Here is a 27,170-nt window from a genome sequence, read left to right as displayed (position 1 = left end):
GTACATTAAGACAAAAAAAAAACAATGTCAGATCATGTCAGCAACATTTTCTTAAGAGATGTTTAAAGCACATAAAATGCATCTCAAACTTTAAGCCCATTTCGAGCATTTATTTCAATGCTACCAGAATACAATGCTGCTGCTGTGCAAATTCCTCTTTTACTGCATGGAATACGAGGCCTAATAAAATCCATTTTTAAACTTTGTCTCCCAATTAAAAATAGAGAGTAGTGCTCTTTAGGGAATTTGAAGGAACATTTTCTTTGAGTTCTAGATCATGAGATCTATTTTCCATCTCAAAGGCAGTGGATGCCAATAACCTTGACTCCAGTCAATGAGGACTAGAGAGGAACTCCTGTTAAAGATTTCCTATCAGAGCATCTTCTTTCACAGCTTACATGGAAAGCCCTGGAGCACTATAGGAAATGCTGTCCCACCTGGGGAAAGGGGTTTGATCATGGCCACTTGGGATGAGATGAGCGATCGATGTGCGCTATTTTGTACAGCGATGATTTTGAGCACTTTTCATTCAAAGGGTTAGAGATTTTCATCCTCTGTGTAGACGCTGAGTACACTCAGTGCCTACAATGAAATGAAACAGTAGGAGGAGGTCTCACTGCATCTGCAGGAAACACTGTTCAGCCAAACAGCAAGACAGAACAGTGAGTTCTCTTTAGACTTCCAAAAAAAAAAAAAAAGTGAGTTTTCTCTGCCTCCCATTTCATCTAAGATCTTGTGAGTATTACAGGTCCACATCAATAAAATGTGCATCAGAGAGAAGTTTTAAGTGACTTTTCCAAATCAAAAGGAATTCAGCATCAATGGTTTTTAACTAGCATTTTTAACTTTCAGGATTTTATTGCAATTAAACCATTTTCTGGAATAACTGCTTATCTTTTCTTGATTATTTTCTAAATTCTAACTGGTTGTGTCACAGCAATTCAGCTGAAAGAAAAGTTCAAAAAAAATGTAGCATGCCTACTCAAGCCATTCAAAGGCCAGAAAGTAAGCACTGATAGAGATATATACACTGACTAGATGTTTATAGTTACACTAACTATATATTATACTGATCACATATCAAATATATATATATGCACATATATTAAGCGCTCAGTAAGATGCTTGCCGATTTCTAAATGAGTTTAATCTCCTCATTTTTGATCACCTGCAGTTTGCAGAATACTACAACCTCTCTGCTTTCACATCACTTCTCTACCAACAGGCTGATCCCATTGCACTCCATGTGAACTTTTCCTGCTCTTGAAAAACACATTTATGCTTGCATTTTAGCATGTCAGGCTGGAGCTGACTTGCAAGAATGACTTTACGACCTTCTCCTTTCTATAGGGAAAGTACAATACATTATTTAAAAAAAGGTAATTTATAAGAACCTGAATTTGTTCTTAAACAATACAGTATCTGACTTAGATTCTGAGCTAAAGCTGAAAATCCAGGTTGACAACACATTCAGCCTTCACTCTCATTACTATCTAAATAAATAACAGGACAGATAATCAACATGACTTTTCAGCCTTGACTCTGATTTTATTTTAGCTTAAGCCAGTCGATTCACTATTTCTTAAATGTTGGTTTATGTTCCTTAGTGCAACTTCTTTCTCTGTTGTGTTTTTTGTTTTGTTTTTTATTCCCTTTTCTTTAAGTGGTACATTAAATAATAATAATAAAGTATAACAATAAAAAAATGAATACTTTCATTTTCTACACATGCTTTAGCAGTGTCTTAACTATCCATTTCCTCCATAATATTGTATTGCCTGAAGCTGTTAGATACTATTAAAAATGTATTTATGTGTTGTTTAAATGAATAAAAATAAAATTAGGGCTTATAACGTGATGAGTGGGGGGAAAGAAAAAAAAACAACACTGAACAGCTCCTTCAGGTCTGTAAGTGATCAGGGTCTTCAGAGCACAGTCCTGTGCTCCCATACTGCATGACAGACTTTGCATGCACTAAAACCCACTAAAATATTAGCTCCATCAAAGAGAGAGCTTTTCATACCCAAGTCAGAAGAGTTTGGTTTATGTGACAGCTGTAGGATTTGACCTCTACCCGTTCCTGCTGCCCATCCTACAAGGAAGCTAACTTCTGAAGCTTAGAAGAGGAAAGTCACTGAGATGTGCAGTGGTGAAAGCCCACGCCCATTTGTGTGTCTGTGTTGTTTTTTTTCCCCTCTGTATATTATAAGCCCTGCAGAGCTTCTCTCTCACCAACAGGAAAACTAAGCTAAGTCCAAGGCCACCTGTGCTAGCAGCATATCCCGAACCACCGAGACCTCCTGCTCTCTGAAGCTGAGCGATGGAGGCAGGACGCAGAGCCTTTCAAAGCTAAGCTGCTGCAGAGGAGCTGGGCGACATTTCAGCTTCTCAGAGGCGTAGGCTAAACTGAGTTTTGCCATGCTGGCAGAGGAACCCCCCAGCCTCTCTGACTGTCGGTGCCTGCCTTTACCCACAGCCTCCACCAGCACCCACACAGCCTTCCCATCCCAGAATATGCTGCTTGCCAAGGTGACAGCAGCAATGAGGCTGGCTGCAGCCCCCTGCTCCTCTCCAGCATGCGGGGAAGCCTCTGCCCCTGTGGCAGAGAGGAGATGCTGGCAGGCTCCGCAGGCAAGCTGGGTCCTTAAGCAGCAGGAAACACAGTTATGGGCAGGGATATGGGTCCAGGAGCTTACTCAGGCTTGGCTCCCAGCCACGTTAGGATGGTGCTTGGCAGAACATTACAGTGATGTTGTTACCTCCAGACACCTACTCTGCCTTTGAAGAGGCTTAGAAACCTGTCTGGCTTTCAGGTTTTCCGTAGCAGAGTTCAGTACAACCCACAAGCATATGGTGCCATTTTCCCAGACTGTGCTACATCTTGGCTATCTCATTTTTAGGAGTGCAAAAGGTGCTTTCTCTCATTACAAAACTGCTTTATGCATCTCAACTGCCTGCCAGAGGATGCTTTCCTAATGCCCAGGCAATTGCGATTACTGCTAATGATGCAATTACCACCACCACCCTGATTTGTCCTCGCCTTTCCTGGCTTGTTGTTTCACTTGTCTGCTAAATCTGGTTTTCTAAAGAGCAAGTTCTCCAAGGCTGTACAGTTATACATCTCTAATATAATAAGGACACAACTTGGTTGTGATTACTTCATTTAAGGGGTAAATATTGATGCTCTGCCACAGAGTTATACTAATAAGAGCCCCAAGCTGATTTGGCCCTTTTTGTTTTGACCTTTGCAATACAAAGCACAGACAAACAACGTTTTCAAGTAAACAGCAACATTCCATAGAAATCATTCTTCTTCCTTCTTACTCTTTTCACAACCCAAAATTCTTCACTTTGCGCATATCATATTGGCTATGTTTGTCAGTGCAATTTGCTGCGTCACTTCTGGATCAACTAAAACAGCAAGCTAGCTGCATTTGTCCCCCAAAAGAACAACATATCTACCCTTAGCCAAGAGAAAAACAAACAAACAAACAAACAAAAACAGCGGGTCTGTATCTTAGCATTAAAGCTGGATAACAAGAATGGCAAAAAAAGTAGTTGCATCCTACCTCCGTATGTTGAAACTATAATTTTCCTATGTTCCAAAACTCTGATCTTTGAAAATAATAATTACAAGTGCTGGCAGCAGATTCAGATAGTAAAAAAAGCATTTCCAAATGAGATTAAGTTTACCAGTCATACTGATCAAACCAAGCATCTCTGTATTTGAGTTTTGGAGTTGTTATTTTCTGTATACAAAAGGACTAAAGGGAAAGCTGCATCGCATCTATCAGAATTATCAGCAGTTGCAAGTGGTTTCCCAGTGAGGGTCTTAGAGATGGTAATACAAACTTACAGCACTTCCAAGCAGGGGAGGATTCAGGCAAGACCATCTTTCTGAAACACCAAAAGGCATGGCAAGCCAGCAGGCAGACAGGAGGAGTACTCTGGATGCCTATTTATATGCACTGCAAACACTTCTATACAGTTTTCCTCGTGCCAGTTGTCTTAAGAGAGAGCTCAAGGGAAGTGAAGCCAGCTGTGCCAGCTCTAGCAAGGGCAGCCCAGACAGAGCTCCGTGCCCAGATGCACGACATAAGAGATCGTCTGTGAAAAGTCAGCTTGCAAGCAATTAGCAAGGGAGCGGCAGTGCACTGGTGAACACTGCAAACACACTGCACAAAGCTACAGGCCAAGCTATATGCAGAGTCATAAAGCAGAAGCAGAAACTGGGCTTTTCTTAAAGATATCAGCGCTCATTCTCAGCCTCAGGGCAACCACTTCACACCAGCTGTAACGAGGTAAGGAATAACTGCTAGGGATGGGGATAAACACACTGGAAGAGGTCCACCTGCAAGCTATTCAGTGGTATCCTGAGGACCAGATGAGAAAGATCACTTACAAGGCAAGACCCCAGCTAGCTGACATTTAGAGAGATTGTGAAGTCAGGACACTGGAGACCGAGCTGCAGCATCAAGGCATGAAGTGGCTGGTGCAAAGGGTAACCAGCCACAACTAATAGAGCAGCCTTATGTGAAAAGTTGCCCAAAAAGCTGTTACTAGACACAGGGAGACATCAAGGGCCATAAAAAGGAGGAAAAAAAAAAAAAAAAGCCCTGAAGTATACATACATAAAACCTCCTCAGCTAGCAATGAATGGAGATTTTTTCTTCCTTTACTTTTTCTAAGAGTTAAAGAATAGTGACCACTCATCACTGACCTCTGCAATAGAGAGGAGAAACTTGGTTCCAGTGGAATAAGAAGTTTCTGCTTGCTGTATATATAATGATTTTTAAAAATAAATTTTTCTAATGCTGCTGTACCAAATAAGTTCATCCATTGATGAGAGCATCATAAGAATTCCTAGCATATTAACAGAATAAACTTGCTACTGGAAAACCGTTACGGTGTTCTCACCAAATCTAAATACAAGGAAACTCCCACCAAAGCAGTCCTCTTTCATTCTCAGATATTTTTAGCATTCTTACCAAGTGATCAATCGCTCGTTGATAGTTTAGATTACTCTATGTAATAGTAGATTACACTGTTACTAGTGTAATCAAGTCGTGTCCCTAAGGATATTGTTGCAACAACGCTGGAAGAGGGTTTTTTCAACTAAAAATCTCCATCAGAGACTGCTGTTTCTACCAATTCTTGATGTCAGGTGGACAAAGATAAAGACTGGATAAGGAAAACTTGTGCAAGTCATCAGTAGGTACAGCTGGGGGCAGGGGGTGAGGATGAATCCAAACCCTAGGACAGTGCCTGAAACTCGCTGAATACATATTTTTCAGTGCACTACTAGCCTGGAAAGAGAAATGTAGTTGAGTATTCTCTCAGCCTTCTGAAAGGAGCGAAAAAGCATTAGATTGGTCTTCTGACAACATGAAGCATAAACAGCTTGAGGAATTAGTGTTGGTCATCGATATATCTACCACAGGAAACCATGACTGCTGAGAGTGGAGTAGTTCATAAGCAATTCAGTCTACTGATCTAGTTAACAATTTGCTCTGTGTGCAGGTTTTTTTGGATGGTGCTCTCAGTAAGGTCACTTAAAATAGTACTGGGAAGCTTCCATAATAAAACAGAGTTTTGTTTTTGTATTTTGTTGTTGTTGGGGAGATATTCAGTGCAGATCTTAGTATTCACAGCTACTTAGATATGACTTCCAGTATTTCTTTAAGAAAAACACCTTTTCTGAGGTTGTATTGGTTCAGACAAGCTGGTTTGAAAGCCTGCTATCTTCTCCAAGTATGCAACTGAACAGCTGCAGAAAAATAAAGGGGCAGAAGAAATTACAGACACAGCAATGAATCATATAATACTTCAGAGTGGTCCACTAAGCTTCATAAAATAAATGCAGAGGAATTTGAACTAATTTAAGAGGTGTGGCTGTTCTTCCACTGTATTGAGTGCTGGTGAAGTCTCACCTTGAATACTGTGTGTAGTTCTGGGCTCCACAATGCAAAAAGGATGTTGAGGTCCGTGAAAACATCCAGAGGAGGGTAACAAAGCTGGCAAAAGAGTGGGAAGGCATGTCCTATGCGGAGCGGGGAGGACACAGGTTGTCTGGTCTGGAGAAAAGGCAGCTCAGAGGAGACCCCGCTGCTCTCCACAACTTCCTAGGAGGGGAAGGCAAGAGGGAGGTGCCGGTCTCTGCCCCCAGGGACCCGATGACAGAGCAGGAGGCAACGGCAACAAGCTGCACTTGGGAGGTTGGGACTGCAGAGTAGGAAACATATCTTTACCATGAGGGTGGTCAAACACTGGAACAGGCTTCCTAGGGAGCTGGTGCATGCCCCATGCCTGGCAGTGTTCAAGAGGTCTTTGGAGAATGCCCTCATTAATATGCTTCTTCTTTTGGTTAGCCCAAAAAGGCAGTTGGACTTGGACTTTGTATGTCCCTTCCAGCTGAATTATTCTATTCTATTAAATAACCAGCATTGGGAGTAGAACTGCCCTCCGTACAGTAGTTTGGGATAGGAGGCAATAAACCATTTATTCCAGGCATTGTTTTGAATGATATCAACAAGATGTGACCACAGGGACTTTTGCCATCTCTTCCAGGCACCAGCCAGTACAGAACAACCTGCCCCTCTCCCTCTGATTATTTTTGTCCTCTCTAAATATAAATTCCACTGTGATTAAACTATTCAGACAACAAGGGTGGAAAAGTGCCTTCCTGCTCACAGGTGAATAATATAACAGTGCTTTATGCTTTAGGGACAGCATGAACATGAAAAACTAGGGATGTTAGGGAAAATTTTTAAAGCAAATAAATAAATAAAAAAGAATATGCATGCCTTACTAGGCAGGAGAGGCCCTGCAACTGAAAAAGTAAACGGGAAAAAAGTGGAATATACTTCTTTTTCTTTTCTTTTCCTTTCTTTTCTTTTTTTTTCTTTTTGGGGGGAGGGTTATGGAGAGTGGCTAAAGCTTTCACATAGTTCTATCACTAGTTCATACATCAGAACATATCTCTGGATTCTCTGAAAGGAAGCAGAAGATGAACTATTCCTCAGGGATGTAAGAAGGAAAGTATGGCAACACCCCAGCATGCTTCAATACACAGCAGTGGGTAATTAGTTTTGAAGAAATGACAGAATAAACCCAGAGCCTCAACTCACTGAAGTCTTCAAAAAGCCTTTTTACTGCCTAACTATGGTCTCTTTGCTCTTTCTGATACTTGTGGGCAGGTATATTCTCCTCCTATATACGTGAAAGACTGAAGTATTTGGATTCCTATGGGGAAAGAACTTCTAGTTTTGCTTTCAAATTTTTATTAAAACAGATATACGACCTGGTGAAAGCAGTCTCTGCAGCATTAGATAGTGCTACCCCTTTACCTTCGGGGTCTTTGGTGCTATATTGTTATGGATGAGGATCAAGAATTTGAAGAATGTTAATTACTGCTGATACATATCAACAATTGCTACTTCTTGAATTCCAATAAGCTCTTTGATATCGACATGTGAACGTTACAGGAAATATTCCCATTGAAATGACTAAAATGACTGGCAAAAGAGGTTTGTATTATAATACCAGAACGGAAAGCATGTGGAGATCAGCAGTCAAGTATGATGAATAGGCTGAACAGGAAGCCATCACAGCTCTTGCCAACTCAGTCTCTTTTGATCTAGGTTGCTTAGGAAATGTAGAGGCACATCCTTACCTCTCAAGCACGTAAGGGGAAAGAGTGGAATTTCTTTGGGGGCCTGGAAGGAACTGAGGAAGTCATCTGGCACACAGGGGAGTCGTTGCATCATGGCCATTCAGAAGCAAATGGGGCTTCAGGGGAACAGAAGAACCAGCTTCCACTTTGCTGACTGTTTCAACCAACCACAATATCTGCAGCTTTTGTCTTTCTTGCCAGCTTCTACTACGATAGTTTTTCCATATTCGCCACGTATACACATTCTTACTGGTACTTAACCAGGCCCGTGCTTTTATGGCCTACCAACTGGAGAGGCCTGGTGTGCTGTTCATGTGCCAAAACAGAGGTTCTTCTCGACCCAGACCAGTTCTGACCAATATCTCAAAGTTTAGCTGAGCACCAGCTGCCACCATGCATAAAAAGAAGTCTCGATAAAACATCAAGTATGACATTGGAACTTGAAGTCCTTGTCGAGCAGTTGGGGACCACCCCTGCAGCTGCCTAATGGCAGCTGGCAAAGGACACAGGGACATGGAAGCACCACCATTAGGTTGAGGGTCTTCTGTGCCGACTTAGCAGTCTCACATTCTTACAAATCCAATTGTACCACACACCCCTTAAGAACCCAGTACCATTTTTCCTAAGCACTTACCTGCTTTCCTATCCAAAGTAGCCCAAATCCCCATCATTTACATCTTTTTCTAATGGAAACTACTCAGATTCTGCTAACACCCAGTTGTCAAATATCTGTACAACCTGTATGATCTCAATTGTCACAAACAGTCTCACAAATCCACTTTCCTGGTGACTGTAAATACTCCATCCACATCCAGCTTTACCGTCAGATGTTTCAGACGGTCACCTACTTGCAGAAGATGACAGTCATGGATCATATTTCTTGTATACTTCGACAGCATCTGATGCATCCAGTCCCTCCCCTACACATATAACATTTTGAACAAGATTGACTGATGAAAATCTGTATTTTTATTGTAAATTCAGCTCACAAAGAGAGAGATTTTATTTCATAAACCCTGACAGAACAACCTGCATGACATTTGACAGTAACTTTTTGTCTTTACCTAGCTAAGTCTTTTTTTATTTTTTATTGTGGGACAAATTGTGTCGAAGTGATGTTTTCACAAGGAAGTCTTAACAAGTATAGCATTATAGCTATTTATAAAATTAAATCCTGGCGTTGACAGTTTTTCCGTGAGCCCAATGTTTTTTATGATTAAGACTGCTATGTTGAAGTCAGAAGTTCTATACTAACAAAATCACAGATGCTAACCAAAGTGTAGCACTAAAAAGTATTGCTATTCAGCACTATCAGCTCAGATTAAGACAGCTAACATGGTTTTCCACAGGTAGACAGGTTATCAACAGTAGGAGGGAATACAAAGCAAAACAACTGTATGCACTTCAAGTTACAACAGCAGCAGTCCCCATTTCCAGCTGCACAAATACCTCCCCCCATTAAAGTTTGCTGCATAAACCACCATGACCACTCTTGTGCTACTCTTGTCCATGCTTGTGCCAACAGACCCTGCTGAAGTTAATTTTCTGGAACTACAGTTATCATCGTAAGAGGGTTTGCATCAGAAACTGAGGCTGTGTTTATGTCAGACTCACAAATTTCTATTTCTTTATTGCTCAGCAGGAAGAGGCACACTCCTCTTACCAAAATTTAGTGGAACTGTTTAAGTTAAACTCAAGGAGATTTATATGTGTTCAGAGATTTTTAGTTTGCTTTTTTTTGCTAGCTTTATTTATTGGTTGATTTACAACTGGATACAGAGGGGAGGAAACACTTTCCCCATAATTTGTCTGGTTTCGGTCAAGATATGTTTGCAGTTGTAAAAGTCTGTGTCCATCAGCAGTGCAGCCCTCAGTGCTCTGCCCTTCAAGTTGGATATAGTCCTGTATTAGTTTTGCTGATGCTGGATTTTTAAATGGTTGTCATTCATTAGTAAGGGCACTAGGACAAAGATGATGATGATGATAATGACAGCTAAGAAATTAGAAAGATTCTATATATGGCTTTCAATGAAAGGTTAAAAAAAATAAAGTGAAGACCCACAAAACAAGAGCTATGTCCTTAATATGAGAATAACAGATCATTTCCCTATAGACGCAACTTCAATATCTAAAATATTTAGAGCATTTGCTATAATACATAACTGTATGTACAAAGGAATCATAGATTTTTAGCCAGCTTTATTGTTTTACTTTATGTGAAACTGCTAAGATGCAGAACAATGAATCTTCATGTTACCCATCTACAGTCAGATGTTGTTACTAGCAATTTAGAAGCGACAGTTTTCATTAGCACACACCCAATGTCCCTTCTAAATGTTCAAGTTAGACACTTTGTAGACAGCACTCTGTACATCCACATCCTTACCCTTTAGCTGGCCAGTATGAGAAGATGCTATGATGATTCAAGATTATAATTAAGTATGTACAGTTGGGGAGTTACAGTCAATATATTTCAAACTAGGAGAATAGTAACCCCCTCTTCTGTCATTTAGACGCAATCAGGCTGATTTCAAACTGCAGTAAATAATCTCCTCTCCCCCTGAATTCAGTAAGAAGTGCAAGTTATCAGCATTCACGCAATCTAAGCAATTTCTGTTTAGCAACCTAAATTAATTTGAAAATGTTTACCTGCTGGGCCCAAACCTTGAGTAAATGACTTGTGACTTGAACAACGTCTTCCAGAACATAATTAAGAACATTCACTGGTAACAGAGCACTTAACAAGGCACCAGGGGGCCTACACGTAGCCAACAAATGGGGGAATTTCAATTAAGTTGTAACTTAACACAACCTATAAGCAAATAGCTGCTGAACAGGAAGATTAGCCAAAGAAAAGAAAAGAAAAAAAAAAAAAAAAAAAAAAAAAGAAGGTAGGGAGAAGAGCTACTGCAAAGGAATATTTGGATATATTCTATAATTTATATATTGATGAATATTTTAAGCTCAGGACATCTCTGCTTCAACTGCTGAGCTCTTCTCTGTTAGACTTTGCTATAACCATGCCTTCATATGGCCTTCTTTTCTATACAGAGAAGCAGGCAGACAAAACAGTACTAGCATCAACAAAGCACCCTTACAACAGAATATAAACCCCTGGACTTTGAGACATGCAGAAGAAAGGTGTCAGAAATGTAAATATTGAAAGATTCTGCTACACGTTATCAGCTAGATCAGCACAGCTTTCACTCCAGAGATCGGTGGAGATTTCCAAGAAGGCTGCTGGAAAGTTGAAAAACTCATCTCAAGGCATCCAGCTAGCACATGGTCAAAAATTAGGCCTGTGTCTGGAGTCCTCTCCACTCCCATCTATGCAATGTCTCAGTGTTTCTCAACACTGACCTAGCAGATTTGTGCTGCATGGTAAGAGCTTTACTAATTTTTTGGGGCTCAGTCTCATTTCGTGAAAAGATGTTGAGGCAATGACTTTCAAGCTCATCAAATGATATTTATTGACACCAAATAGCATCAATGAAATTCTGCTAAAACTAGATGAGGGAAACCATTGTTTATTGTTTTAGACCTCCAGCAGAAAGCAGAAAAACCTTAACTAGCAGGAAAAATAAATAAATAAATAAATAAAATCTGAAATAGCAGGAAAAGAAAAAGGCACTTTAAGGAAATACTGATATCTACAGTCAAATCTGTAATACTATGAAATTTACTCCTGCTTTACAGAGATTTTTATCATACACTTTCACATGCAATTTGAAAAGAAGTCAATAACTATTCTATATAGTACACTATAAATGCCAGTCATAGAAAACATAACTTGTCAACCTGAAGAGACATCCAAAACAAATCCCACCAGGGCCCAGCATCTAGCACAGAAATACTGAATGATTTTGGTTCTGACGTAATTCCTTAAGGCTTCTTACCAAAGCACAGGAGCAAGTCTTCAATATTCACTCCTTCCCCTAGAACAACAAGAAGTGTTTCCTACACAGAAATGCAATACAGAGAAGTATGTGCTACATAACATATTTACTTCAGTTTTCCATCATGCACCTTTTTTCAAAGGTTAAGCAGTGTTCCAAGAATTCATTAACTAATGCTTGTAAAAAGTTTTGAAGATGAACATTACTAGATAAGGATAGCTCTTATTTTCCAAGGACGAACAAGTATCTAGCAGCTTTGTGCTGCACAGTAAGAGCTTTACTAATTCTTTTGGGCTCAGTCTCATTTCATAAAAAGATGTTGGGGCAAGGACATAATACTTTTCAAGGTCACCAAATGCTATTTACTGTTACAGAAACATAATGGCAAAGAAGGTTCTGGGAAAAAAAATAACAAGTTTAAAAAATACAGAGTTATTTTTCCAGTTAAATCTTACACCAAACTTCCACTGAAAATATATAATGTTGATGGATAGAAACATCAATTTCATCTATGACTGACGTTGTATCTTTGGTATTTCCACCAGTCTTGTAATTCTGCTCACTGGTGACAGGCATGCACCTCTCTACCTATATAACAAAACTGAATTGAAACAGGTCTGCATTAGTTGTCACTTGAATTTATTACAACATAAAACTCAACAATAAAGCAATGCATCTGTTCAGAAGACAGATAGGAAAATGTTAATGTTGCTGCAAAGACCCAAACCGTGTAAATGCAGGATGATTTCTGACTGCAGCAAGAGCACATGGACATGCTAAGAACATCCTAATTTGAACTGATCAGCAGGCAGCTAGCTCCTCTCCAACAGCAAGGACTCGGGATTTATCACACTTCCCTCAGTCTGTTCTTTAAACAGACAGAAAAATGGTACAGGAACCTGAAAATGCATCTCCTAACAATTGGGGCTAATTACCATTCAGGCTCCTGCTCCTATCACAGCTGCTCAAGGATAATTACCGTTAATGAAAGTGGTGGTTGCAGGCTTCTTGGCTCTGCTAAGTAGCCTTATAATAACAGACTGCCGAATGCATTTGGCATTCTGTGCACCTTGCCACAGAGGAACAGTATTGATCCACGCACCACGGCATCGCATTCAGACTAAGGAATTCATTTGTGAAAAACATATGATACACTCAAAAGCAGAGGAAAACATCACTCTCCAAGACCAGACAGCTTCTCTGTGCCAAGACGCTGTCTGAAAGGCAGCCTGCCCACACGACAGCACAATTCCTTAACACGAAGCCATTTCAAGTGACAGAAAAGTAATGCTCCTGTTTACAGAACAGCTAGGTGAGAGAGATGCTAGCGAGCTTATGGAGGGTTGCGACAGACCCTGACCTCTTCGGCCTCTTCTGTGTAAGGAAAGTTTCACCCCTACAGCTATACTGCTATATTACAGCAAAAAAATCACTCACTGTGAAGATGTGGTTCATGGGGACAAACTGGTGATTTTTGTCATCAGGAGCTATTCCAGCTCAAGTGTCCTCTCAGCTTTATATCGGCTCTTTTGGCTAAAGCACCCTTTACCATGAGCTCTTCATCCTGATTGTCACTGGCACAGCAACCTGAGCTGCGAATCTCACCTCTGCCCGGTAGCACTTTGTTGTGAAGACCCTGCCTGAGGAGGCACTGACAGTCGTCACCAACAGCTGTCCACAGCGGGTATAAGTGTCCCATCCACCTGATCACATAATTATTTTGTACTGTGAAAACAGAGAATAATCCCAGGAAACACCAAAATCCATTCTGCTTACATTCCATCCTGAAAGTATTTCTGAAGACTTTACTGAAGTGAAACTGGAGTCAACAGCACTATTTTGGTGCAAGAGATATCAGTAACATGCCATATTAAATTTTCAGCTCTAGAAAAATACTATCAATATTTCCTTATCAAGATCTTTTTTCTGTGATGGCTTTTCTTTATAAAGAAAGTGTGGGTGGCAGCATCAGACTCGCTGACATTGTTTATAGGGACTGTTTCTCATTTGGTTTAGGAGAAATAGTAGAAAACTAAGCCTGCTCGCTCTCCGTTTCTCATAACCATGCATGTAACCAACAAAGATAAGCCAACCTCAAGATGCAGTAGTGCACAACAGAGCTGGGAGCTGATCTAGAACATTTCCAGAAACTGAGCCTTATTTTTGCAGGGAGGAAAGCATCCCGAGAAATTAACAGAATAAAAGAAATATTATACAACTTCATATCATATTGAGATTTTCAAACATATTGTGCCCCTATTGTTTTTCAGTTTGAAATTACATAATTAGTGATTATAACATCAAAACAGAGCAGAATGACAAAGAAATGTAGTCAGAGACAGGGACAAAGTGGGAAGATAGATTATTGGACAAAATGTGAAGTATACTGGACAGTCACTAAGGTGAGCTGATAAGATGGAGATACGCAAATTATTTATTCCAAATAATAGAAACTAGAGATGAGGAATCTCTGTGAGACCAGGAAGACTTTCTGATTTGACAAGGAAGCAATCATCAGGATGCAGGCAGAAGAGACTGGGAAAAGTGATAAAGGGAAATACCAATCAAGAATGTGGAGGATTTGGGGAACCATGCAGGCTTTTTTTAAAAATGAATGTGAAAATCATTGAGTCCTATCGTTATTGAGATGAAGTGATATTTTTGCCTCAAAATCTAAAAAAGAAAAGGAATAAATACTATGATGAACAGCTAAGAACACAAAGTCAATAAAAACACTGGTTGAGAGCATATCTGATCAATACACCAGCTACTGTTATAAATAACATTTTAGAGAGAAGACTATTCTGCTTTTTTCATTTTGCATATGATAACTCTCAGTAATGTCGAAATTCATGTTTATTTGGCAGTCACCCATTACGTGTTATAGCCCTGCCTTTGGAAAAATCAAGTACTGTCTGACAGTAGAAGCTATAGTAATCACACAGCTGCTTTGATGCAGCATTGCGAGTTTTGCATGGGTCCATATTTGGCTTACAGTTGTGTTCAGAGTTTTGCCTAGATAGATGCCTAGGGGAGTGGTCTCTAATTGCACAGAATTTGATTACCTCATTGCTAACTTTTGTATACCCGCCTAAGGCACTGAGGTTTATAGTTAATATATAACTCTGCCCATTCTGAGTACCCATTCTGATACCGTTTCTTGACACTATGAAAGCCTTTGGAAGCCAGCTCAGTTCCCTGCTGTATATATAAGTGAAAACATACCATAATAAGAGTCCATGTTCCAAATAAGTTATAATGGAGGCCCCAGAGACTGTAGTTTCCTATCACTGTTGAACTGCAGCATCAAGACTATGCATTGTCACTTACAGGATTAAATAAATAAATATCCAATTTGTAACTAAAGTTAAATACAAGCCTCTTGAGTTACGATCATACCTGTAATGTCCATGACAAAAACAAAAAGAAATTCAAAATCAGTGCTAGGAATCCATTCTTGATGCTCCTTCCAGCGTCTGCATGCTAAGTGTTCTCAAAGCGCTGGATGACCTCAGTAGGAAGTAACATGGTTAAATTGCAAAGCACTTCCATTTTTTACGACATACAAAAGAGACACTGCACACAATGTGGTGCAACAGAAACAAACTGTGTCTTAATTTTGTAGTTCCTTGCTATGGTAAATTTATATTCATCTTTGCTGCAATTTATGAAAAAGATTTGAACAGCATTCCAAATCCCTCTCCTGTGCTTCAGACAAATATTTTGTGCTTAAAGCATTTAAGGATGTGCACGTACAAGCACACCCACCCCTGTTTAGAAAGAACTTACTCTGATCTGAGAGTACCTGCACTGAAGTCTTTTTCTTTCTCTGAACCAAGCTGTCGACTGACTGATTGACTGGCTGACAGAACTTTCTTTGCTGTCCCTTGGAGATTAACAGGTTTTCTCTGATTCTCCTCAATTACAGGCATAAGAAATCCCCAAGTCCTCCCACATTCATGCCATCCATCCAGCATGACAGCCTTCGCCTGCTATGGTGAAGGAAAAGAGGAAAGAGGATCTTTAGACTTGCCGGGTCCCGCGCAGAGGGTGATGTGTGACATCGCCACCCAGTCCTCAATAAAGATCACCTACTCCACTGCACTCAATTTGCTTCCCACCAGCTGTAACAAACGTCACTTTACTTTTCCCATGATTTCTCTTCTCTAGGGGAGAAAATAACAACCCTAACTAAATTGGGACTGCTGGTAGGAAGCCACAAAGTCCAAACAACAGAGAGACCCAATGATCTTTCTTTTAACCTTATTCCCTCCTGTAACCCTTTCACAAAGCCTGGTGATCTGAAAAGTGAGACGTAACCTGCAGATCTCTACATTATTCAGCTGACGGAAAATTCTCCCTTGAAGCCCTCATGCACTTACTACTTCAGTCACAGCCTCATCTGATTTGAACGGCAATGGATTAAAATTAAAGGATCGACAGCACTCCAAATTACAGTCTTCTGTGTCAGCTAAGTGTAATGCAAGGCAATAGCTTGAGTCCACTCATCTGTTCTTCAATTAGTGTAATTCTCATTTGGAGAGCACCCACCCTTAATCTCAGTGAAAGGCTCTGCTGCTTTGTCTCACTGCCAGGCTACTTGGCCTTCGTACAGGTATCACCACTCTACAAATGGGGAACGGGGGCTTCTAGGATAAGAACCACGGGGTCCCTGTTTTATTTTACTACACAAATGCCTAGCTTCGTCAAGGTCTCTGTGCTCAGCCACACAAGTAGAAGGGCCCCGCTTCATGACACTACCTGAGCTTGATTCAACACATTTTAATTATTGCTAAAATCAAATAAGCAGCATGCTATTTCTGTCTCCTGGGAGAGACAGCAATTTACATCTCCAAAAATATACGTATATAATTTACAGCAAAATTGAAGTCCCAGTGCATATAATAATTTTCTAAAATATACCCACTGCTGTCAATCAACCAAAGCCTATCTAAACCATTCTCTAACGCACCAGATAATTTAAACACTAGAATATCCTTTAAAATCCCATAGAATAAATACAATACCTCATCCAAGACAAAGTGATTATCATTTTCATTTCACTTCTTAGACAGTTCCTAATAGGGTCTATTCTTCTAATATATGTGTGCAACATCCATTAAGGATAATGAGAACAATGCACATGAATCAAAAGGGAGACTTGCAATTCACGTTCGCTGTTATGGACCAGACCATAATCTCCTTTACGACACAAGGCTAGCTAATTCAGCTGAGCACAGTTACTCTAGACTTTGGCAAATGAAAATAGATGAGAATCTTACCCTAGATTGCTAGTATTTATATAAGATTAACTAGATCAAATATTTCTTGAAATAGCTTGATAGGAAGCTCAAAAGTCTGTGTGCAATACAGAGAAATAAATGAAAATATCATTACCAGCTGAAGATAAGAGAATACAAATCTACTGCAAGTTTGCATCTCAATAGACAGTTATACCTCCCTATACGCTACAGAGCAGGTCTGAACAATTCCAGTTATTTTGATATGAATATATGCTACTATTTACATACCAGTATTTTTAATTTTTTTTTTCATATCTTTTACTCTGGATGGCAACGGACCAACAATGACATTGATCAAGGAACTGACTGCATATTCAGTACTTGACGAAAGGATTATTATACCCATAATTTTACGCTTCCTTTCACAGCTGCAGTGGAACCTTACTCTAGGCACCTGAGAAGGTCTACCAAATCCTATTACATTCTCTGAAGTACTGCAAAGATCTCATTCATTAAGATTCAGTGTCAGGTTTATGTTTTGTTTTGTTATTTTTAACAATAGCATGAAGGTCAGTTTATAAAGCTCCACATCTGCTGGTGGTGTCGTTCTCCTTAGTATTTTGAGCTGCAACATGAATTTAAGTAAGACCAGTCTTTTGTAATAGATGCTGGTGTGCATGATGCTAGGGGAAGCTGTATGATGCAACACACACACTAGAAAAACACAACCCTTAATCACATTGAATCATAGATTATGTTGAGTTGGAAGGGCCCTGCAAGGTCCAAGAGTTGGGCTCTACGGAGAGCCTGCTGTCTTTAACATAAGTGGCCAGTGCTGTGTCATTTTTCTAGTCCATCCACAGTCCAAGACGCCCAACAGGAAGAAACAACTAATAGCCTATTTGATGAGGTAGTCTTCCTATTGTGGAGACGGCTTATACAAAGTCCCATTACACTTGGTGCAGGGCAATGATATAAGGAGCAAAAAATCTCGAGTTGGTATGGGGGAAAGTTATTTGTTTTTGTAGGTTCAGCTCAGCACTGAATCTATTCATGTCATCTCTTATTTACTTACCAAAAAAGCTGCTGCTGGAACTAGCAGACTGTGATGGAACATTTCATTTAGGGAGCCATGGTGTTAGCAATGGTTCATTGAGACTATTTCTCATAAACTAACACTGAAGTACTCTTTGTGATTGAAATGAACAATTAAGCATAAATTAAGTTACCAAAAATGACATTGCGCAAAAGCATTTGCATGGATTAACTCCAATAACCCTGGTGACTTTACACTAGGGAAGAATTTGGAGCTAGCAAAAAAATATTTTACTTGATGGGCAACTTGGAAGGAAAAAAATGAATATTTCAATCCTATTTAATTGAAAATACATTTATTAAAGGCATTCATCCTAATCCAGACTCTTTTAAATAATTTATTGAATATCAAAATATCCTGAATTAGAAAAGTCATTTTAAAGCAGTCACCTTCCCAAACAAAACAAAGGAGTTACTAAACATCTGGTAAAATTCTTCTAGGATTGCTGTTCTCCTGTTACAAACAAGTCTTGACTGTTGAATAACAAGGAAGAGAATTTGGTCTTTCTTTTAAAACTCTGTATGGATTATAAAGTTGATTATGTTTATGTACACATGCCCCTACCATAGTTTAATGTATGCTCTAATCCATCTGCAGAAAATTGAATGCAAAAAAAAAATCTTTTACATCTTTCAATGTAGAAACTAAATGAATACTTGGAATCTCTCTGTCTTCTTTGTCTACATTTCCCATTTTCAAAAGTAATGGGTACTAATAAATCTGAAATGCGCATGCAGCATTTAAGAAATAAAGAACAAATATTTTCTAAAAAAGTATGTAAACTAAATATTTTGAATACTTCTTGAAGATTCTGTGCAAAATAAATACCATGTTTAAAATAAAGCACTTCCCTGAGAAAAAGGAAGTGAGAGTGCAGTGGATAAAACTAAAAAGTCCATTTGGTTTGAGGGAAAAACAGCATAAGACAAACAATACACATTTAAAAAGTGAAAAGGAAAAGTATTTTTAGTAATAAATACTATAGGCACCAGAGAAAAAGGAAAAGTATTTTCCCCCTAAAATAGGGAAACATTTTCTGGGCCCAACCTACCAAAGTCAATGGAAGTAACAGTCAGATTATGGTAAATCTACAGTCCTCAAAGTCCCTGAAACAGTAACAGTACTTATCAGTCATCATCATTTTGTTTAAACACAGAAGTGAATTGGTGCTTCGGAAAGCATTTGTCAAAAAATGTATATAATCACCAATTATCCTTTTAACAAACTGTATTGCATCAGCAAGGAAGCCACTTCCCTTCTGCTGTAAGAGTAGCTCCAGATGTGCTGATCAAGTTAAAAGAATCACATGGAAGTGGCTGACAAATCTTACTGGTTCAGTGAACAAAATCCTCACTTTCATTAGTAGGTTTTGTAATACACTTTCATGTCTTTAGACTCTCTATTACTCACACTTTGATGACAGGCTGCTGATACGTTAGTGTATTACATGTACGTGCCCCTGAACATGATCATCACCAGAAGACAGCAGTATGAACTTTGCTTTGTTCAGCACACGTTTGTTGCAAGGCACTGTGGCTTTCACTTAGGGCTTTATCTTGTTGCGATGATTCTGTGCATTTTACAAAAGCTGGGTAATTGCTTAATAAAAGTGTGCAATGCCAATTTGATGACTGACAAGAAAAAATAGTGCGTATTCAGAATCAAATACCATCCCTGCAGACTTCCCAGATCATGCATAGAGTCACTTGGGACACACATCATGATTTCTACAGCTATTTTCCATTTACTCCAAAAAGACCAAGATTGACAGATGTGAACATTTAATGCACTTCAGTTTTTTCTTATGACCTCTGATATGGCCACCCTCACTCTTTATTATTCTAGTATGTGCAAAAACTGTGCACTGACTGAAAACCATTTGTGTTGACTTATTTCATGGATGGATTCTATTCCACTCTGTTCCGATCTGTTCTACGTCCTCAAATGGCTGAAGACATTCAACACCTTTTACCTCGCACTGATTTACCTCCAAGGAGAAGCTACTCAGTGAAGTATTCGGGAACTGCTATAAAGGCATATCAAATTTCTAAACACTCAAACATAGGACTTCCAGTAACATAGAGAAAATAAATTCCATCTTTGACCTTTTTAAACTGCTCTTATAGCATCATTCTGTAAGGCTGAATTTATTTTTCTACTCAATATATTCCATTCAATGGCTGTAAGGCATTAGCTAGGATTAAAATCAGGTCAACAGCACTAGGAATAAACAGCACTTTCACCTGAAGAATATAAAGGCACCAAAACACCCAAAATTGCCATAACTAATCTGTTTGCTCTAAGGTTCTACATTCTTAGTGGCAACCCAATGTTCATCCCGCTTTCCTCAGGAAGAGTAATGATAACCACCATTTAAAAGGCAGGTATGTCACAGAAGAACATGAGGAGGTCATTATGGGCTTTAAAGGTGGATAACATAATGCCTAGGGGCTCTGATCAGAACCAGAGTACCTCTGTGCTGGTTATTTTTACAAATAATAGGACAGAAATGGAGCCATCACACAAAAATGTATGAAATACATAGATAGCAGAGAATGGGTCAGGGCCTGACCTGCCCGAAACACCAAACACCCCTTTTAACTTACCTTGTCTTTTGCAAGTAGTGTGCCTGCATGTTAGATGTACATGACACTGTGCAGTCAAGTGGGGATGTCACAGCTGTGCCTAAAAAAAACTTCATCAGTGAGGAGAGAAGTCTATTATCTCCAGTTATGACCACTTCCAGTTAAGGAGGCTAAACTATATAAAGTATGTAATACTTTTTCCCCATCTCCCCCTACTCTCTAAATATGGATATCCCATATGGACATTCCAATTATAAATACATGGATATCTCAATGCATTGTCTGAAAATATTATCTGCTGTTTCAGCAGGAAGTCCTCTATCACAAGAACTATCATCTGGTTGTCAACCGAGTGAGATTAAGACCTCCTGACCTAAAGCAATAGGTCTACAATATGTGCTGAAGAACTAAATCCACTTGCTGGTAGTTCAAGCAGACTTACACTGTTGGTGAATTAAGTACTTTGGAGACAAACGCAACGTATTCTTGGCAACAAGTCACACCAAGCCTGTGGGTTTATTTGGGCTCTTATGGAATTTGAATGCACAGCTCCATACTATACAGATATGTACCAGTGCCCTCTACTGGCTGTTATCACAAAAACTAAACAACAATTAATAAAAAGGTTGCGTCAGACCTCTCCTCATGCTTACTATTTTATGTGACTTGTCAGGCAGAAGGCTGTCAATTCAATTTTAGTATTGAATAATTTAGACACTATTCATGACACATATCTGTGGTTAACCAGTGGCAGACATATTAGCCCATGATTGACCACAGATAACCATGGGTTTTTGGGGGTGATATGCATGCATTGTGCTTCTAGATCTGACATTATTATATGCTGTCCCTGTGTTTCAGCAAACACATGCCTGCTTCATGGCATTTTTGTTGGAAATCAATACAACGGCAATGACGAAAACCAGCAATAGAGAGGCAGTACGGTCTAGTGGCCAGGAAAATATGCCCTGGAGCCTGGTTTCTGTTCCCCCTGCCTCTATCTCACCAGGTGATCAGCTGCTGTGCATTCCTTGCACTGCTGTAGCATCCAGAGACCTCTGGGCTGGGCACTACTATGGTACGAACCATAACAGAAAACAAGCTTGGCTTTCCTAGGTGATGATACAAAAGAAAGATGAAGTAAGTATATTGTAATAGGTAGCCAAAAATACCAAGTCATTAATCTGTGTTCCAGTTTCCCTGTCTGAAAAGCACTCTGGGGGGTTCATGTGAAAGGTGAACCTGGATTTCTAAATACTGGTGTTCCATTAGTGGTTTTTTTTTTTTTTTTGCTGCTGTTTCTGTTTTGTTTGGGGTTTTTTTGTTTGTTTGTTTGTTTTTTAACGTTTTCCCACATTATTTTTTCCACTAGAACAGGTGAGATGGAAACTTTTGTAGATAGTGTTTCCATGATGACAGGACTGTTCAATGCATTAATTTAATGTTTGTTTTATGTTTAGCAGGGGGGAAAAAAAAAAAAAAAAGGAAGAAAAAAAAACCACATCTTATACCTTCTTCCTTGGTACTTTACTAATCCATAGTTGCAAACAATCACTGCTTGTAACTAGAGAAAAAATCAGGGGCAGGAATTCCAGGCAAGGGTTTTGCTACTGAAACAGATCCACATTGAGCTGAAAGGAGAGCATATCGATTGAAAACCTGAGAAGTTAAACACACACACACACACGCCACATCAGATTTTCTTTCTTTTGATCCCCCTGCCCCCACAGAGGCCGCTTTCCATGCATGTCCTTGGTCCTCTTCTCCTGCCTGCACGCAGACACACAACTAATGGCAATACAAATTTAATCCTCAGTATCAGGCTGTCATCACGCTAAAATTAAACTGCTCGCTTTTAACCAAAGGAAGCTTTTTTATGACTCGTTCCCCAATAAAGGCATCATCCTATGCTAATGAGGTGTCCGGAGACAGCTCCCACAACCAGCCCGAAGCACTGCTGCTGGGGATGAGCAGGAGGTGCACGGCAGCCCAAGCTGCCCCGGGATGCGCTCAGGCGTGCATCGGGAGAAGTGACCTCCTTCTGACCCCCTATAATCTCTTTGAATCCAGTGCTTTTGGAGCAAAATTAAGAGATGTTCCACTGGAATGTGGTGCTACAGGCAAATATGCTGCAGGAAAATATGAAGAGCTATTCAGATGTGTAAAACCTTGCAGGATGGGGCCCTGTCTCTTATCTTCCCCCGATACTCTTATTTCCAGTTCTCAAAAGCTGGCTGCTTTCCTGCCAGACCTCGAAACTGCAGCTACCACATCATTTATGTTCAAATGAAGGGGGCTGTAGATTTTGTTTTTTGTTTTGTTTCAGCTGGTGGAGCTCTCTGCGGAAGACTTTGAGGAAGGAGTGTGCATGTGTATGCATACACATAACACAATGAAGATGTAAGATAACATTATCATACAAAACAAGACCAATATTCATTATTCTTATGAAGACAGTATTATGGGAAAAAAAAGAAAAAAGGAAAAAAAAAAGAATATTTGGTTGTAATATGCTGGAAATCATAAAACATGCCAATGACCTGTTAAAAGAACTCGCAGCATTTTCCCCACATGCTACCTTGGCACAACCTGCCTCTTGCCAGACTCTGTGAGCGTGTGAATCACCATCAAAATCCCCACCAAGGGCTAACATCACGGTAGTATGTGTACGCTAGGTACATTCTTAGCACAGCAAGGAAAGAAGACTCAAAGATTTTACCAGCGATTGCAAAGGTCAAGTAGGGATGGACCCCACCTTTTCCATGATAAGACCCACCCCAGTGAGGAAGTTGATCCATTTGTCTTGATGAACCATATCTTGAAATAATTCACAAGAAATGCAGCTGCCCTGTCCACCGTTCAGTTGCAGAGCTCCTACCACTGAAGTCCATGATTCCAACAGTAACGAAGGACAAATCTGAAATGCCTTAAGTTCGGACTGAAGGGCTGCTGTAAAGTCTAGGCTCTTTTCCATGCCCTCTATGCACCCCCTGAACTCTTGCAGGATTGAGTCCATAGTCTAGTACAATTCTAAAATATCTCCTGATCTGCTAATGTGCCCAGATCTTTTTTCTCTTGACCTTCATAAACATGAACCTCACATGACTGCAAAAATATACCTGGGAACTACTGATTAGTGAAGCTAACTGAAGGACTATTATACTTCTAGCACTCTAGACAACCACAACTCTAGAAACATGTGCTCTGAGGAAACCATTCTCAAGTAAACAGGTATTTCACATACACCTTCTCCAACCCAGACAACATAAAACAGTTTGTGGTCCCCATGGCCTCTGATTTTATTTGGGACCCAAAACTGAGATGTGGAAATACACTTCTAACATTATACTCATGGGCTGTCCCAATCAATTTAACAGGAAACATAAAATTCAGCTGGATGACTTGCAAGGATCATGTTATGTGTGTGTTTAAAAATTGCAAGATTAGGGTCTGGCAATCCATAATACAGCCTAGGACAATGAATCACCTTCTATCACATAATGAAGGTCAACCGACTTGGGTTTTATGGGACTGAGGGTGGCAGCAAGTTTTTAGACATAGATATTCATGTGATGTCTAACACAGAGCCTATACTTTGTCCCTGTTAATAAATGTGTCCTTGTAATATCCCTGTGAAGTAGAAAAGTAGTGTTATCCTGATTTTTCACAGATGGAAAATGGAGACACAGAGAAATTAAAGGGGAGAGGCTGTCTCTAGGGTAAGTGTGACGCAAACCAGTCAAATCTTTATAGGTCAAAACTGCCACTTTGAATTGCACCTAGCAACAGATGGGAAGCCAGATTCATTCCATTATGTGTCCTTTTCAGCAAGGAGACAGCAAATAACCAGTGTAAAATATACTCCTTATTTTTGCTATTATTGTTGTTAAGCATTGTTAGGATGTTACAAAATGTACTGTGGTGAAGATGGAGGGGAAAACATTGAGTACTGGAAGGGTAACATTTACCTACAGATCTTGTAATCAAGGAGATGCTTTCTGCCCCAGTTTATTCCCAGGAGCTCTGAAATTTCCCAGATGAGTGAAGACATTTGGTCCCCAGCCCAGTGTTCGCTCAAAGGCTGTATAAACAGAAAGCAGGCAAAAAGGAACAGTCATGCTTATCGGACCGTTGCTGCTCTATCTATCTCTTGCTGCCTTCCACAGTTTGCAGGGCACATGAAAAGTAGAATAAATACCCAGTTACATTTTGCTTATCTGACACATTTCAGGAAAAAAAAATAAAGGCATCCACTGAAGGTTATTTCTTTTTAATTCTGTCTGATGCTGACAGAAGGGGTGCTTAGAATTAGACAGGGGAGATAAAATGTTTTTAAATATGTATATATTTAAGAGGTTATCTCAAAGGAAAAAATATTTTTCTACTATGGTTGGCTACTATCTCAGCCCTGCTTTAAACATTTATCTGAGGAAATCTTTGCATTCCTCAAAAGAGCTGGTTCATGAATCCTCAGATTCTTATGGCTAATAAATAATTAAATAGCCCAAACTGTACGATCAACAGTAAGTGTCTGACTCCATGCCTAGTTAAAAAAACACCAGGTTTAGCGTGCCACACCACCCTTACTGGGATAATTCACTCTCAAAATACAGACAGCAGGATGAGATTTTGTCCAACCACTTCAACTCAGTAATCGATACACCACTTCAACCATGTGAATTCGTTGCGGAGCTGCACCTCCAGGACAGAGGCATTGACACTGCAGAAATTACAGTAAAATGAATTAAGGACTTCAGCTTTTATTTGGGATTACCTGCTTTTATAAACATTTGGAAGAGTGTCAGCTTTTTAAGAACTAAGATTTTTTTTGAGATTCCAGAGTTTGAGACCCTGTTTTTATAGCTATATTGGTCACCCCATTTCAGACAGCCATACCACTGCTCTAAAAATTGGAAGAGAATTTGCTAATAATTATAGTACTCTGGCATCCAGGTGTGTCACAGCATCTAAGAGACATTCGTGAGAGAAAATTCTAGAAACTGCAAATCACACAGGTAATGGCAAATGGCGACAGTTACAGGTAAGTGAAATGACTTCCATGAGGTTGGTTGAACATCTGAAAGTCTAGATCAAGTCCTTTACACTTCGCTTCCATGTGTTTTTATTTCATAGTAATTTAAAAGCTCTGTACGGTTCGTTCTGTGGTACAGCAGTGTCAAGCACAATGTGCTGGGAACTGCTGCTATTGTTTCACTGGCATTTTTATCTTCACATTTTGTATAGCATAACCTGTCAAATTGCAGGGGAAGCAGAAATGTACGCAGTACTTTAGAAGAAGAATTGCAAGTAATTAAATGATTTCTACATGTACCCAAAAGTAGGAGGGAAAATTACTTTAAAAATAATTGTATTAGATTAATTAAATCTGGAACAAGACACGTAAGGGAGGAATAATATGAATTGTCATCACTTTACAAATATTCTCGACAATAAGCTGTCAGGCTGATGGAGAAGCAGAAGGATTAACAGGAGATATGGCCATAATGGTATTTCCTATCCAAAGAAACCTCTGATGTCGGCCAATGCACAATTGCTCTAATGTGTTTCCAAGACTTCACATTTACACACATAATGGTCTACATGTGTCAGAAGCACTGACCATTGGTTTGAGAAGCCAGTGGTCTTCCATGGTACCTCTCTTCCCTGACAGAATGAAAAGAGGTGGCTAGTACAACAGCCACAACCTTGGTTACCTGAGGACACAATTCCAGATGCACGTAGTCTTCAGAGTGAAAAACGTATGCTATTTGCTAGGCTCCTACCGATCCTGTTTTTAACGTGACAAGAGAAGGCTGAAACATCTGCAAGCTGATCTGAGCAAGATACAAGCTCACGTTTCCTTCAGAAACTGGTGAAGGGGAAGATCTTAAACAAGATTAATGTAATTAAAAATAATCTGCTAGTATGCAATTGATGGAGGTGAGCAATAACAAGCTCCATGAGAATTAGAAAGGTTTGAAGTCAAGCAGTTTATCTGCACAGTTTATCTGTAATGGCAGAATGCCTGCCTGCTCTAGAAGAAGCTTGGCCAAATCTGTACATCCAATTCAGTTTCCTAACGGGTACCACTGAGAAACTTGCAAATTAATTATGAGATAATTAGTACCAACTACTAATTAGTACCAATAAATAGTACCAAGATCTCTTAGACCTAATGCCAGTCAGTGTAGTAGCCAATAAGGGACCTGCAGGAAAACACAGAAGAGAAATTGGGAATGACTTTTTACAGCATCCGGAGCTTTAAAGTGAGCAGTCTCATTCTGCTACATCTCACCATGTGGTCCTGACCTAGCACCTCTGCATGTGCCTTCTCCTTGATTCCTTAAACATGGGTGCCACAACAACAATATAAGGGACAGGAAGAAATATATTTATATATATAATATATATAATATACAATATATCATATACCACATATATATCACATATCATATATCATATATATCAGCACCTCTGAAGCTCACAGAAGGTCTACTCAAGCCCTGACCAGTACAAGTGAAGTGCAGTGGGTAAGATGTACCTACCTGAATGAAAAGGAAAGAATCTGTGTTCTGCACTTTAGACATGCCAATAGCTCGCTGCCAACTTGAAGACCAACAATTATTAAGAAAAGTCACAACTGATGCTATTAATCATATCTAAGCTGCACTTGGAAAA

At 39.6% G+C, this 27,170-nt stretch overlaps 1 protein-coding gene across 9 annotated transcripts in view; it reads right to left on the bottom strand.

Annotated features, from left to right (window-relative positions):
• SORCS2 (sortilin related VPS10 domain containing receptor 2) overlaps positions 1-27,170 on the bottom strand; it is a 549,388-nt gene that overhangs the window by 406,748 nt on the left and 115,470 nt on the right. Inside the window, exon 1 of one of the 9 annotated variants that reach the window (XM_040556906.1) lies at positions 3,857-3,968. The exons of the other annotated variants lie outside the window; for them this stretch is intronic. Within the exon in view, the coding sequence (XP_040412840.1) occupies positions 3,857-3,916 (60 nt within the window). The 5' untranslated portion in view covers positions 3,917-3,968. Of the gene's footprint in view, positions 1-3,856; positions 3,969-27,170 lie in introns of those variants that run through there. 9 annotated transcript variants of the gene reach the window in all.

Source organism: Cygnus olor, chromosome 4 (assembly GCF_009769625.2).
Source record: "Cygnus olor isolate bCygOlo1 chromosome 4, bCygOlo1.pri.v2, whole genome shotgun sequence".
Taxonomy (NCBI): Eukaryota; Metazoa; Chordata; class Aves; order Anseriformes; family Anatidae; genus Cygnus; species Cygnus olor.
This window is presented reverse-complemented; position numbering and strand designations above follow the sequence as displayed.